The following is a 16,069-nucleotide window of genomic DNA, read 5'->3' as shown; positions in this document are numbered from 1 at the left end:
ACTCACATTACAGTCTTGTCTTTATCTGGTCAAATTGCTGGCGTGCCTTAGAATTTTTCAATATTTTGGAGCATTTGTGTTTTATGTTGAGACAGGGCAAGTGGGGGGAGGCACTGACATTTGTTTAGTATTTGGTATGTTATTTGTCTTCTTTAGGAGAGCCCTGTGAGTTAAGTTGTAGCCTATTTTATACACAAGGAAACAGAGCAGAAGTTCTTTTTCCAGGTCGTATATAGCTGATAGATGCAAGCTTAGACATAAAGTGCCACTCACTCAGACATCTGCCATCGGGACTGGGAAGGTCTGTAAAAAAATTTTTTTTAATGTTTATCCATTTTTGAGAGAGAGAGAGCGTGCGCGCGTGAGAGAGTGAGCACGTGCAAGGGAGGGGCAGAGAGAGAAGGAGACACAGAATCTGAAACAGGTTCCAGGCTCTGAGCTGTCAGCACAGAGCCTGACACAGGGCTCGAACCCACAAACCGTGAGATCGTGACCTGAGCTCAAGTTGGGAACCAGGCGCCCCAGAAGTCTTTTAAATCATGAATAGTACGAATGCCTTGTTATGTCAGAGGATATTATAGTACGCAAAGTACATACACTGCATTCAGTGTTTTATTGAAGTTGGATTTGTTAAAACCTTTCTGTATTTGGTGTTTTAAGAAGGCTTGAATGGGGCCTCTGGGTGGCTCAGTCACTTGAGCGTCAGACCCTTGATATTGGTTCAGGTCATGGTCCCAGGGTCTTGGGATTGAGCCCCGTATCAGGCTCTGTGCCGAGCATGGAGCCTGCTTGGGATTCTCTCTCTCTGTGTCTGTCTCCCTCTGCCCCTTCCCCTGCTCACATGCATGCACGCTCTCTCTCTCTCTCTCTCAAAAAACAGGTAGGTGGGTGGGTAAATAAATAAATAAGAGCTTGGGTGTGGGGGCGCCTGGGTGTTTCATTTGGCCAAGCCTCCAACTCTTGATTTCAGCTCAAGTTGTGACCTCACGGTCATGGGATCAAGTCTTGCACTGGGCCCCGCACAGAGCGTGGAGGCTGCTTGGGGTTCTCTGTCTCCCTCTCTCTCTGCCACTTGCCCACTCACGTTCTCTCTTACTCCCTCTCAAAGTAAATATTTTTTAAAAAGGCTTGGATGTACATGTGCACACATATAAACACATGTAGAAGTTTTTAATTCTGTTTTAATGTCTTACCAAATGATCAGAAGCTCACTTATGTTTTGTTTTACACAGATGGATAGAATTAATAGGCTGTCATATGCTCAGTTTAATCTTCAGTAAAATCTTATTAAACTGATTGCTCTTTTCAGCAGTATTTCAGCAATATTGCTGTTTTTACAAAATTCAAAATATTGTGCCTTTTTCATCCAGAATGTAAAGTGTGAGATACCATACAGCAATTCAGAAAGAGGATGAGATCTTGGACCTACTCCCCTATCATTTGTAACTTCTGGAATTTGTGTGGCATTTATTTAACCTCTTTTAAAAAAGAGTTTGGTTTCTGGGTGGGTTGAACAAGGGGATCTCCAAGTTCCTTTTTGCTCCAAAATTATTTCTTTGTTATTCTTGGTGCATTAAAATAAAAGTAAACTTTTGCTTATTTTATTAAAAAAATATTTTTTTAATGTTTATTATTTTGAGAGTGAGCAGGGGAGGAGCAGAGAGAGAGGGAGACACAGAATCTGAAGCAGGCTCCAGGCTGTGAGCTGTCAGCACAGAGCCTGATGTGGGATTCGAACTCATGAGCCGTGGGATCATGACCTGAGCCGAAGTTGGATATTTAACCAACTGAGCCATCCAGGCGCCTCTGAACTTCAGCTTATTTTGAATCAAGTTTAATTTTAGAATCTTAAAAATGTTGTGTCTATGCTGCTTAAGTGTTTTGTTAAAATAAAGAGTTCTTTATTTAGACCATTACAAACAGGAAGAAATGTCCTTTTTATTGAAAGCAATTCTTTGAGAAGATAGAAAACATTTTTTTTTCATAGGTGATGGTCTTTTTTTCTTTCTGAATCTAAGTTGAGGGTAACAGATATTGAATAGCATAATAGCTTAACAAAGTGAGGCTTTGCAATTATTTCATTATTATGTTTAATATGTTTTTACAACACCATCGTTTTATTAGAGTACACCTTCTAAATGTATCAAAGAATATAATGGAAAGGGTATAGAAAAAGGAGAAAAAAGAATAAGCTTGATGGTTCTGTGAAGGATCCTAGAGGCTCACTGTAAAATGTATACAGGAACAGTTAAATTTCAGGAATTTAGGGCAAGAGAGTAAAGAGAGTGGATATATCACAGGAGGGAACGATTTTATCTTGTAAGAGAAAACCAAGACAAAGGAATTGAGGTTTATGCTTTATTCTGTTGTTGAGTTGTGTGCTGAAACAATTTGAAAAAGGCACAAGGACATCAGTTAGTGTCTGGGAAATCAACTGGAGACAGTGGGTAACTACAGGTTAAAAACAATTTTTTAAAGATTAACAAATACATGAAGACAGTAAAGAATGCTCTGCTGTGCTGTTTTATGCCCAGAACTTTCCCTGTATTTTATCAAAAACTAAGCCTCAGGTGTGAAGTAAGAAAAATTAAAATCAGCATTCAAGTGTTGGTAGAGAAACACTTGAAAAGCTAAATATAGTTTGGCCAAGATGGAGTAAGAGGGACTGTCTGTACCCTCTCACCTGCAACAACCAAGTGTTCACGAAAACATAGGCAATGAAGAATAGCGATTTAGGACAGATGAGTCCTGCAGCTGCTCCAAGGTGCTGCGGCGGGGTTGGGGGTGCAGGCTGCTGGGCGGAGTACTAGAAAGGAGAGAGACATCTTTTACAGATGGATAGACTCAATGGGCTATCACATTCTCAGTTTCAACGTTTCTCTTAGTAAGATCTTATTAAACTCATGTTCTTTTTTGGGGGGGAAGAAAGCTGAAATGAAGGTTTTCACAAGGTTGCATTCCTTTTTGGAGGCTCTGGGGAACAATTTGCTTCCAGGCTCATTCAGGTTATGGTCTGAATTTGGTTCTTTGCGATTGTAAGACTGAAGCCCTCCATCTCATGCCAGGTGGCTGGTCTTTGCCCCAGAGGCTGCCCACCTGTTATGTTTTCCATGTGACCCACCTCCAGCAAAGGTGGGTTGAGTTCCTCCCTGATTTACCCTTCTGCTGCTTCTCTCTGACTTCAGATCGAGAAAGTTCTCTGCTTCTAAATGGTCCAGTTGGGTAGGTTGCACCCACCTGGCCAATCTGAGATGCTCCCTTTATCTCTCTGTATTAAAGTCCATAACCTTAAGAATATATCTGCAGTCTTTTTGGCACATATGCCGGATCAAATAGTGGCCCTCTCCTGTGCGCGCCCCTCTTCCCCCATCATGTCTGCTTACGATCTCAGAATGTGGCCTTCTTTGGAAATAAAGTCTGCAGATGTAATTAGTGAAGATAAGGTCACACTGGATTAGGGTGAGCCCTGATCGAATTACTAGTATCCTTATAAGAAAATAAAACAGAGGCACAGACACATGAAGAAGGCCACGTGAAACCGAAGGTCGAGATTGGAGTGATGCATCTACATATAAGCCCAGGAATGCAGCTACCAGAAGAGATAGGGAAAGGCTTCCCCAGAGCTTTCAGAAGAGATATAGCCCTACTGATACCTTGATTTTGGACTTGTAACCTCCAGAACTGTGAGATAATAAATTTCTGGAAAAAAAAATAAATTTCTGTTGGCAGAGGCTATGCAGTTTGTGGTACCTTGTTAGAGCAGCCCTAGAAAACTAATAAATCATGGACTATAACATATTCACAGATTTTAGAGATTAAGATGTGGACATCTTTGGGGGGTTGCTCTGCCTACCTTGAGCCTGTAGCTGAGTACAAAGCAGAAAAATACAACCCATAATGATGAGAAAATAAATCACACACAATTGTTAGAGATTCAGAATTGGTAGATAAGAATGGTAATGCATTTCTTATAACCCTGTCTCATATGTTCCAGAAGCTAGAGGAGAGATGGACCATATTGAGACAGGGAATATATAAAAATAATCAAATCAGACTTCTGGAAATTAAACCTATAATGTGTGACATGAAAATATATTGGATGGAATAAAAAGAGACAACATTGCAAAAGAGGTTAGTGAACATGAAGACATAGCCATAGAAAATTGTTCAAAAAAGAAAGACACAGAGGGGAAAAAAATGACTGAAAAACTGACCAGGGTATCAGTGATATAATTGATGTTCTTTTTAAAAAAATTTTTTTTAGCATTTATTTATTTTCGAGAGAGAGAGAGAGAGCCAAGAAGGGGCAGAGAGAGAGAGAGGGAAACACAGAATCTGAAGCAGGCTCCAGACTCTGAGCTTTCAGCACAGAGCCTGACGCGGGGCTTGAGCCCATGAACCATGAGATCATGACCTGAGCCGAAGTCCAGCACTTAACCGACTGAACCACCCAGGCACCCCGATATAATTGATGTCCTTAAAGAAGGGAGGATTAAGAAGAAATATTTGAAAAAGTAATGACTGAAAGATTTCAAGATTAGATGAAAACTATAAACCCTGATCTAAGAAGCTCAACTAGCCTTATGCACAAGAAAGATGAAGAAAAGTATACCAAGATGCTTCAAATTGGTTAAAACCTGTGATAAAGAGAAAATCTTAAAAGCATTCAGAAAGGAAGACATAGAAAGTACAGAGGAACAATGGTAAGAATCAGCTTATCTCTTGGAAGAAATAATGCAAGCCAGATGACAGTGGAGCATCTTCACTGAAAAAAGCCTACTAACTTAGTTCTCAATCTAGTGAAGATATATTTCCAAAACAAAGGCAAAGTAAAGACAGTGTCAGATACACAAAAGGTAAAAATTCATCAGCAGACCTATACTACAAAAAATAAGGGAAGTCCTATAGGCAGAAGCAAATCGGTAGGAGATAGACATCTCAATCTACAAAGCAGAATGAAGAGCACTTTAGAAGTGGCAGTTGTAAAATATGAAAGTTTTTCTTTATTATGCGTCTTAAAAAAATGTGTTATTTAGTTTTTGAAAGAGAGTGTAAACGGGGGAGGGACCGAGAGAGACAGCAACAGAGAATCTGAAGTGGGCTCTGTGCTCACGGGCTGACATCAGTGAGCCTGATGTGGGGCTTGAACTCATGAACCGTGAGATCGTGACCTGAGCTACAGTTGGATGCTCAACTGACTGAGCCATTCAAGTGCCCCTTTTTATTATATAAGTCTTTTAAAAAGATAATTGGCTGTTTAAAAAATAGTAATGTATTGTGATTTTATAATCTGCACAGGTAAAATGCATGACAACAATAGCACAAAGGAAGAAGGAAAGAAATGGAAATACACTGTTTTTAAGGTTATTCTGTACATGAAGTAGTGTATCACTTGAAAGCAGATTGTGATGAGGTAAGGTGTATGTGATAAACCTGCAAATAACCCTAAAATAGCTCAACAAAGAGAGTTAGTAAGCAACTGTAAGAAAGAATGGAATCATAAAAAGTTAATCCAAAGGCACGCAGGAAAAGAAGAAAAAGGGAAGATAAATGGGACAAATGGAAAACAAAGAGCAAACTGATAGACTTAAACCTGACCATATCAGTAAACATTAATGGTCTAAACACTCCAATTAAAGGGCAGAGACTGGGAGTGCCTGGTTGGCTCAGCTGGAAGGGCATGCGACTCTTGATTTTAGGGTTGTGAGTTTGAGTCCCACGTTGGGTGTAAAGACTACTTAAAAATAAACATAAATAAATCTTAAAAAAAGGCAGAAATTGTCAGAATGAATAAAAAGGAAAGACTCAAGTATGTGCTGCCTACAGAAAACCCATTTTAATATAAAGGCATGAATAGGCTTGGAGCAATAGGAGAAAAAAGGTATACCATCCTAATTGTAATAAAAAGAAAGGTGGAATAGTTACATTATTATTAGAAAAAGGTATCGATTTTGCTAGGCATAAATAAGATCATTTCATCATGATGAGGGAGTTCATTTATCAAAACATAATAAACATTTATCTACCTAATAAGTAGCTATTAAATGCATGAAGGAAAAGCTTACAGAAATGAAAGGATTAATAGTCAACATCATAGTATTATTCAGATTTATTGCTACTCTCTTTTTAAATTTTTTTTTTTTACGTTTATTTATTGTTGAGACAGAGAGAGACAGAGCATGAACGGGGGAGGGGCAGAGAGAGAGGGAGACACAGAATCGGAAGCAGGCTCCAGGCTCCGAGCCATCAGCCCAGAGCCCGACGCGGGGCTCGAACTCACGGACCGCGAGATCGTAACCTGAGCTGAAGTCGGACACTCAACCGACTGAGCCACCCAGGCGCCCCTCTACTCTCTTTTTAATAATCGATAGAACAAATTAGGAAAAAAATTAACAAGATGGAAAATTTGAATAACACTCTTAATTTGGCCTAACTAATTTTGCATTTATAGAACCCTCTGCCCAACAGTAGTAGAATATACATTATTTTCAAGTACCCTAGGCACATTTATCAGGAGAGCCCATATTCTTTGCCTATTTAGTCTCAGTACTTTTAGAAGAATTTAAGTCGTACAAAATATGTTCTCTAATGACTGTGAAATTAAATTGGAAACCAGGAACAGAAACATAGACAATCCCTCAATTATTTGATAACTAAATAACTAGTAGGTCAAAGAAGAAATCGAAAGGGAAATTTGAAAGTACTTTGAACTAATAAACATTTAAAACATATGAAAATTTATAGTACTAAAATGCCTGAAACAGAAAAGAAAAAAGGTCTCAAATCAGTGCCCACAATTTCCACCTTAAGAAACCAGGAAGAGGAAATGAATCCCAAATTAAGAAGATTGGAAGTAAAAAAAAAAAAAAGATAAGAGTAGAAATCAATGAAATGGAAAATAGAGAAAGTGAGAAGATCAATTAAATTGATAAAAGCTGCAGCCAGAGTGGTGAACAACAAAAAAAAGACACCAATTACCAATATCAAGAATGAGAGAGATGACATCACTATGGATTCTACAGGTATTAAAAGGGTTATTAGTGCACATTGTAAACACCTTATGCCAATACAACCCAACATTTCTCTAAGAAATGGAAAAATTTGAAAGGCAGAAATTACTAAAGTCTGTCAGACATTGTAGAAATGTTACAAACATTCTCACAAATAAAATTCTAGGCCAAGAAGACTTAACTGTCACTTCTACCAAATATTTGAGGAAGAAGCTCTTTCAGCAAATTGAAACTGAGGGAGTACTTACTAATTCATTGTGCCCAGCATTACCCTGATTCCAAAACCAGACAGACATTACATGAAAAGAAAACTACAGACCAGTATCCCTCATGAACGCAAATGCATAAGTTCTAAACAAAATTTAGTAACTCAAATGTGACGATATATGAAAAGGATAATACATCATGACTTGAAAAATCAATGTAATTTACCATATTCCAATGCTAAAAAAGAAAAGTCACCACAGTACATGCAGAAGAGCAAAATTCAGCATCCATTTTTGATAAAAAAAACTAGGCATGAAAGGGAATTTCTTCATCCTAGTAAAGAGCATCTGTAAAAACCCTACAGATAACATCATGCTTAGTAGTAAACTGAATGCGTTTCCCTGAGAATAGAAACAAGGCAAGGATATCCCCTCTCACCACTTCTATTCAGTATTCTGAATTCTGGTGATTTTTAGAAAATAAAGGACATTGATGTCGGAAAGGAAAAAGTGAAGCTGTATTAACAGATGAGATGGTTGTCTATATAGAAATTGTGATGGAATATATTATTAAAAAGCTATTAGAATCAATGAGTTTACAGTGTTGCAGGATACATGATAAATACACAAAACTCAGTTGCATTTCTATATATGTACTAACCATGAATAATTGGAAATTGGTTAAAAAAAACAGGTGCCATTTGTATACAGTAGCATCAGAAATATGATATATTTAGGGATGTGTGAGACCTATATACTATACACTATTAAAACTCTGCTGACAAAACTTAAAGAATACCACAATAAATGGAGAGATATATCATGTTCATTGAGCAGAAGACAGTGTTTAAGATGTCACTTCTCCCCATATTGGTCTGTAGATTCAATGCAATCTCATTCAGAATCCTAGCAGCCCTCCCCCCTCACCCTGCCCCCACTGTTTTGGGGGTAGAAATTGAAAACCTGATCTGAAATTCAGATGGGAATTCAAAGGACTTACGATAGCCAAAACAACTTTGAAAGATAACAAAATTGGAAGACTTACTGCCCAACTCGAAGACTATTTTAAGGCCATATTAATCAAGATGGTGTGGTATCACCATAACAATAAATAGATCGACTTGACGAAATAGAGGATCCAGGAATATATCTACACGTATATTGTCAATTTACTTCCAACGAAGGTGCAAAGGTGATTTGGTGGAAAAGGGTAATCTTTTCTACAAATGGTGTTGGAGCAATTGGATAATCATAGACAAAAACTGAACTTCAGTCCACACCTGGCACCATATACAAAAAGTGATTCAAAGGGATCGTAGGTCTAAATGTAAATCTTAAAACTGTAACCCCTGTAGAAAGAAACATAGGAGGAAGTCTTTATGGGACTGGGATAGACCATAATTTCTTGTCTAAAGCATGGTCTGTAAAAGAAAAAGTTGATAAATTGGACTTTGTCAAAAGAAATTTTGTTCTTTGAAAGATACTTGTTTAAAAGGGTGAAAAGACAATCTACAGATGGGGTTAAAATATCGGCAAATTATATGCCTGATAGAGGACTTGTATTCAGAGTATATAAAGAGCTTGCCAAACTCAATAGTAAGTAAACAAACAATCTAATGAAACAGTAAGCAACAGACTTGAAGAGACACTTTCACCGAAGAAGATAGAAATGGATGACTGATAAGTTCATAAAGATGTTCACGTCATTATTTATTGATTAGGGAAATGCAAATTAAGTATTTTTTTTAAAGTTTATTTATTTTGTGTGAGAGAGGGAGAGGGAGAACACATGAGCTGGGGAAGGGCAGAGAGAGGATCTGTTAGTGCAGAGCCTGACTTGGGGCTTTGACTCATGAACGGTGAGATCATGACCTGAGCCCAAATGAAGAGTTGGACGCTTAACCAACTGAGCCACTCAGGTGCCCCGAGAAATGCAAATCAAAGCAGTAAGGAGACACTGCTGTGCACCTGTTAGAATGGCTGAGACTGAAAAGACTGTCTATACCATATATATATTTTTAAAGATTACTTAAATTGAGAGAGAGTGAGCATGTGTGGGAGCACAAGCGGGAGAGGGAAAGAGAGAGAAGAGAGAGAATCTTAAGCAGGTTCCGTGATGCCAGCACAGAGCCTAACGTGGGGGGCTTGATCTCAGGCACCATGAGATCTTGACCTGAGCTGAAATCAAGAGTCGATGCTTCACCGACCTGAGCCCCCTAGTCGCCCTGCCCATACCATATTTTGGTGAAAACAGAGGGTTTGTGTTTTGTTCATTACTGTGTTGCCAGTGCCTGGGACAGTGCCTTCTAAATGAGGTCGTTGAAAGAACATCAGTCGCCTATGTTCAAGAGCACTGAATTAGAGTTTCAGGCAATAGATTGAGTTTATACTTAGCATAATTTTATCTTTAACTCTTGATTTTATAAATACCATAGGCATTATTTTGAAAATCCATTTTATTAAAAAAATTTTTTTAAGTTTATTTGTTTAAGCAGTCTCTACACCAAACGTGGGGCTCAAACTCACGACCTTGAGATCAAGAGCCACATGCCGTACTGACTGAGCTAGCCAGGTGCTCCTGAAAATCACTTTTAATTATTTTTTTTTTTCAACATTTATTTATTTTTGGGACAGAGAGAGACAGAGCATGAACGGGGGAGGGGCAGAGAGAGAGGGAGACACAGAATCGGAAACAGGCTCCAGGCTCTGAGCCATCAGCCCAGAGCCCGACGCGGGGCTCGAACTCACGGACCGCGAGATCGTGACCTGGCTGAAGTCGGACGCTTAACCGACTGCGCCACCCAGGCGCCCCTGAAAATCACTTTTAAATTTGAGTGTTTTACCTAAAAAAGATGTATAACGGTGTAAGATATTTGGCCACATATAATCCCAAAGACAGACTTAAAGTCTTCTTTTTCTAAATCTGTTTTCATTATAGTTTCAGTAGCTTTTTATTGTGACTGTAGAAGAATACAGAATGTGGGGCGCCTGGTGGTTCAGTTGGTTAAGCATCTGACTCTTGATTTCAGCTCAGGTCATGATCTCAGGGTTATGAGATTGAGCCCCGAGTTGGGATCCTCTCTCTCCCTCTCTCCCTGCCCCTCCCCTACTCTCTCTCTCTCTCTCGCTCTGTCTCTCTCTCAAAATAGATAAATAAATAAACCTTAAAAAAAAAAAAGAGTACAGAATGTGCCAAAACAGAAAACAGTGATAGGAGCTTGCCTACCTCTCTTACATTTTCTTCCCCACTTAGAATTGCTTACTAACACTTCCGAGTTGTGGTGGTTTTTAAAAATCCCAGGAATTAGCTCTGCCAGGGGCAGGCTCTGCAACCTTGGCAAGGTAGCTAGCCAGCCTCTGCCTCTGTCCTGTCGGGGTGCTGCTGTGAGGGGTACGTGAGTTTGTATAATCCCAGTAGATCACTTAAAATAGTGCTTGGCACAGAAGGGCTCCGCAAATGCTAGTTATTAATTTAGGGTTTTTATCAGACTTGACTTAAATGATATTATGCATGTAAAATGTCTGCTAGAGTACCTGGCATTTGCTAAGTGTTCAGTGTAGACTAGTGCCTATAAATATTCAGGTGCCAGTGTGTCTGAAGAGACTGTATCCTTAGATCTCTGCATTTGTCATCTCGTTAGTGAATTTGTTTAGGACACAAGGAAGAATGTTTCTAGTTTCTGTGTTAGCTTCTCCTAATAGGTACAGGTTACAAAGTTGCACGAATTTTAAATATGAATTTATTGATGCTCCTGGGTAGCTCAGTCGGTTAAGCATCGGACTTGGGCTCAGGTCATGATCGCAGTTCGTTGAGTTGGAGCCCCACGTCAGGCTCTGTGCTGACAGCTCAGAGCCTGGAGCCTGTTTCGGATTCTGTGTCTCCTTCTCTCTCTGCCCCTCCCCCTCTTGTGTTCTGTGTCTCTCTCAAAAAAATAAACATTAAAAAGTGTTTTTAAATATGAAATTATTTTCTCATCTCTAAGCGTAGGTGATTTGTTAGGCTACTCTCCAAGTTGATGTTTATTTTTATTAAAAAGTATGCATCTTTGACTAATATCATAATTTAGCGTAGTCATTTTTTTTTTGAAGGCCTGTCTCTAATCTTTCTTTTTTTTGTTCCCTCTTTATAGGTCTGTGGAATCTTGCTTCCCTCTTTTCCAACCTCTGTTTATTTGTGCTGATGCCCTTTGCCTTTTTCTTCCTGGAATCAGAGGGGTTTGCTGGCCTGAAAAAGGTAAAGTGAATCATGTTTTGGAATTAAATCTGTCAAATTAAGAAGCATGTGTCATTCATGTTAAACTTGTGAGAGTGGGCTTGAACAACCATTTGACTGAAATATAAAAAGTTTAATTAGTAATAATAGCAATGTGTTATTAATATTAATAATGCTAACAATAGAATTAATAATATTGCATATTGAATGATCTTGTGTGTCCACAGGGAGGAAGTTGTCTTTTGACTTTTGGATGTTTTTATAGTATGTGCAAACGTGGTAGAATACTTGTTTGTAGGGAATAAAGCTGACAACATAGCTGTTCTTAGGCTCTCATTTAGTTTAAAAATGACATAAGGGACGCCTGGGGGGCTCAGTCCGTTGGGCGTCCAACTTCAGCTCAGGTCATGATCTCGTGGTCTGTGAGTTCGAGCCCCGCGTCGGGCTCTGTGCTGACAGCTCAGAGCCTGAGCCTGCTTTGGATTCTGTGTCTCCCTCTCTCTCTCTGTCCCTCCCCCCGTTCATGCTCTCTCTCTCTCTCTCTCTGTGTCAAAAATAAATAAACATTAAAAAAAAATAAAAAGGAATGACATGAAATCTTAAGGTCTTAAAACATATCTTGATGTAAAAGTTACTTCACTTCCAGTTTTTTTCAGACAGTAGCATGCTATAGAATCCAACATGCTCCTTTAGATAGTCAAATTCCCAAGACTGTGAGTTACTGATCTTAGTGAATGTGAGAGATTACGAAAGAGCAAAACAAGAGACTTTCATCTTTTTTTTTTTTTAATTTATTCATTTATTTTGAGAGAGAGAGAGAGCAAGCAGGAGAGGGGCAGAAAGAGAGGGGAGAGAGAGAATCCCAAGCAGGCTCCGCACTGTCAGCACAGAACCTGACACAGGGCTTCAACTCAAAAACCGTGAGATCATGACCTGAGCTGAAATCAAGAGTCAGACGCTTGACCAGTTGAGCTCCCCAGGCGCCCCAAGAGACTGCATCTTAAATAATTAGTCGAGACCGTATCGGTGGTAATAACTTCAGCTGTCTTTGAAAATAACATTTTAAAATGGAAAGAATGATATTTCTGTTTATAGCTTGTGGAGTTCTTTGCTATAGACATTTGGAATACAATACAAAGATTTAAATAGTTAATACTTCTTGGCAAAAGTGAGTTCTTGCATTACAGTTTATTTATAGACACATTATGCCTTTTTAAGTGGTTAGTTCTGTTTGTATTGTGATAGATGAAGTGGAAGTATGCCTATGCATCTTGTTGTTGAACAATACTATAACGCCAATTAAATGAATTTGGCAAGGAAAGCTGTAAAGTGAATTTTTATTACTTTTTATTTCATATAACTTTTTGTAGTTTCTTAGGAATGAAACTGTTTAGTCTAACATTTTGATGAGTCTTCTGATTTTATTTTATTTTATTTTATTTTATTTTATTTTATTTATTTTATTTTTTTAATGTTTATTTATTTTTGAGACAGAGACCGACAGAGCATGAACGGGGGAGGGTCAGAGAGAGAGGGAGACACAGAATCTGAAACAGGCTCCAGGCTCTGAGCTGTCAGCACAGAGCCTGACGCGGGGCTTGAACTCACGAACCTCGAGATCATGACCTGAGCCGAAGTCGAACGCTTAACCGACTGAGCCACCCAGGCACCCCGAGTCTTCTGATTTTAAACCTTAAGTGCCACACTTTTTAGGTTTGTGTGTTGAAGGGTACCAGGAAGGAGTCACTGAGAGGCGATAAAGTGTCATTTTCGTGGATGCACCTTTCTGCTTTCCAGATGTTATTCCATACTTTAATAGTTTGAAGCTGCAAAGTCACAGTTGATTTTGTGTTTAGTAAAGGTACCGCGATCAAAATGGAATGTAAACTATTACGTTGAAGAGGGCTGGTAGGAATGAACATCGAGAGGAAGTGATGTCATTGAGACACTTGAGAAAGCAATTTCTGTATAATTTTAGAGCCAAAGCTTTTGATGGCTTTTCCTTCATTCAGCAGAGTTTTACTCAGCACCTACTGAGCAGTAGTCACTGTGCTACTACTGTAGGGCCTTGCTGGGGACAGGACTGAAAAGACAGGGCTTCTGCCTCCAAGGGATAGACAGAGGGAGGAAGAAACGGTGTGAACAAACAGATGCAGCCCCATGAACTTTTAGACCGCCAGCCGCAAGGGGAGGCGCCGAGAGGAGCGGGGTCTCCATTCGCCTCGGGAACTGGGGAAGGCTTTTGGCCGGAGGAGTCAGCCCGCACTTGAGCTGAGTCTTGACGGACGAGCAGGCTGCTGCTGGAATGTGGCGCCCCTGGCTTGAGCGGAGGCACGCACTGTGACTGAATTGAGGGAATGCGGACACTTAGCTCAAGAATGGAGAGTTGGGGAGAGATCAGGGTGCGCGGAAGCTTGTTGGGGTCCAGTTCTGAAGGGCTCGGTTCTTCTCTCTGCCAGTTGGTTTGCATTTTGTGCTACAGATGACAGGGAGTTGGCAAAGGATTTTGAAAAAGATGTTCGCGTCTACTGTTTTATTTAAGTATGGAGACAAATACACATGTCAGAGTTGAAACATATGTCACTGAGGGAAGGAGTACACGCACCACACGATGGGAAGCGCTGTGTTTTGTAGAGATGTCACCATACTGAATCAGTCACGCACCTCGTTCTGGTAACAGCGTTTCGGCGCGTGCCATTAACCTCGCTCTGTTGATGTTGCTGTAAATATGCAGATTGTTCTTTCTTCCCATCTCTGTCTCCTGTGTAATCTTGCCACGTACAAAAACAACTGGTAAAGCTCAGTGTTGAATGTATTTTCATATTTGGCATTATTGATGTCTTTACCTAATTTATACTTTCTATAAAACTCTAGTTGTCCATTACATAGGTTATTTTAAAAAACAGTGGGTAGTGTGGACAGACCCCTTGTCTCCAAATTATCTTCCTCCCTCAAAGAGGGCCGTGGCTCAAAGAGGGTCGTGGCTAAAGTTATTGGAGCAGAATTACCAACTATCTCTAGAATTAGAAAAAACGGACACAAACCCCAGTGACATGTCACTGTTCTCTTGTTGCCTCTCACAAACTAAGGTCAGAGGGGAGAAGCAGCTTGAGGAAGGATTAAGAAGGTAACTGAAGATGCTTCACACCTACAATTGCACAGCATTCTTTCCTCTAAGTTTTTTACTTCTGGTCTCCTGTACACACTCAAAAGAATATTTTTTTCTAAGTGCATCTTTGACTACGTTAGTCTTCTCAGAATCCCTCTTGATCACCAGCTCCGTTTTGTGATCTCAGCGGGGACTGATGTGCTGGATGTCTGTAGGGGACAGTCGACATGACCAGCAAACTCAGCAGAGGCTTGAAAGGAGGGCAGGGAGGCAGAGCTCGGATGGTCGGGTGCCATTTGTCTGACTTGGGTAGTTGGATCATGAATGGGAGTTGTAGGAACCAAATTAAGAAGTTGGTCTTTAAAGCTGTTAGAGAAGGGAGGGAGATGGGGTGTAGCCTGGGGGGAGGAAGAGACAGAATAATTCTGCTCTTTGTGCACCGAAGAGAAGGGGCCTGTGGAAGAGAGATTGCAGGTGAGAGGGCTAAAGTGAGCAGATTTAGATTTGCCCTAGGGCTCATTGTCTCAGCTGGTTTTCTCCTCTAGGCCTCAGGGTTTCTTTCTGTAAAATGGGTATAGTAATGATGGTTCCCTGACTGTATTATTTAAGGGATTAAATGAGGGGAGACTATTCATGTAAAACACATAACCCAGGATATGTTAGCCATTATTGCCATTATTCTAGAGCTTAATGCGTTTCACTAATAAATGTTCTATGGAATATGGTACAGTCAGCTCTTAATTATTTACATATGATCTTGGGTGGTTTTAAGGTTACAGATTATTTTTCCCATTTTGAAATGGCCTGGACTAAAGCAAAATCAGACCTGCTTAAAGATAAGGTGCATTCTAGACTCTATTAGAATTGTTTAGAAACTTTAAAATTAAGGTAATTGTGTTGTTTGAAAGATTCGTATTTTTCAGTTTACAATCAATTACGTGTGGGGCATCTGGGCGGCTCAGTCAGTTGGGCAACTAGCTGTTGATTTCGGCCTCAGGTTGTGATGTCACGGTTCATGAGACCGAGCCCCGTCTCAGACTCCGAGCTGACAGTGCAGAGCGTGCTTTGTATTTTCTCTCTCCCTCTCTGCCACTCCCCCGTCAAAATAAATAAACAAACTTAAAAAAATCAATTGCGTGAAAACTGCAAGGGTTATTAGCATTGCACAGTTCAGCCTTCAATGTGTGCAGTATGTGTTTAAACCCTTCGTTATTAAGCCTTTCTGTAACATGAGATCACAGGAGTTTCCTAGTGCACGTTCTACATAACGTCTGTGGAGACCTGTCATTCTTTACACGGTGTTGTTGCCTGTGTCCCGACTGTAACTGCTGCCTCACTGAAGCGAACGCATCACAGACGGTCACTGGCATGTTTGACACAGCTGGCTAGCAAGTGTATTCCTTTGTGTGTGTGCGTATCCTCTAAAGCTCTGTGCTCATTGGTTATCCTGGACGCAGCTCGTTCCGAAGGGATATCGGAGAGGGCTTGGAAAACGCTTCTAATTGGTAGATTGAGCAGAGTGATTCGAGTC

General features: G+C 40.0%; 1 protein-coding gene across 11 annotated transcripts in view; it reads left to right on the top strand.

The window, feature by feature from the left end:
* The window catches only part of LMBR1 (limb development membrane protein 1), a 152,699-nt gene that overhangs the window by 53,637 nt on the left and 82,993 nt on the right, over positions 1–16,069 (top strand). For 9 of the 11 annotated variants that reach the window (XM_045053070.1, XM_023250807.2, XM_045053066.1 and 6 more), the window contains one exon: positions 11,347–11,450. The exons of 1 other annotated variant lie outside the window; for it this stretch is intronic. In XM_045053070.1, coding sequence (XP_044909005.1) covers positions 11,347–11,450 — 104 coding nt within the window. Of the gene's footprint in view, positions 1–5,298; positions 5,414–11,346; positions 11,451–16,069 lie in introns of all 11 variants that reach the window. One more of the 11 variants, XM_045053069.1, reaches the window with a different exon arrangement.

The sequence above is a fragment of the Felis catus genome, chromosome A2 (genome assembly GCF_018350175.1).
Source record: "Felis catus isolate Fca126 chromosome A2, F.catus_Fca126_mat1.0, whole genome shotgun sequence".
Lineage (NCBI taxonomy): Eukaryota > Metazoa > Chordata > Mammalia > Carnivora > Felidae > Felis > Felis catus.
This window is presented reverse-complemented; position numbering and strand designations above follow the sequence as displayed.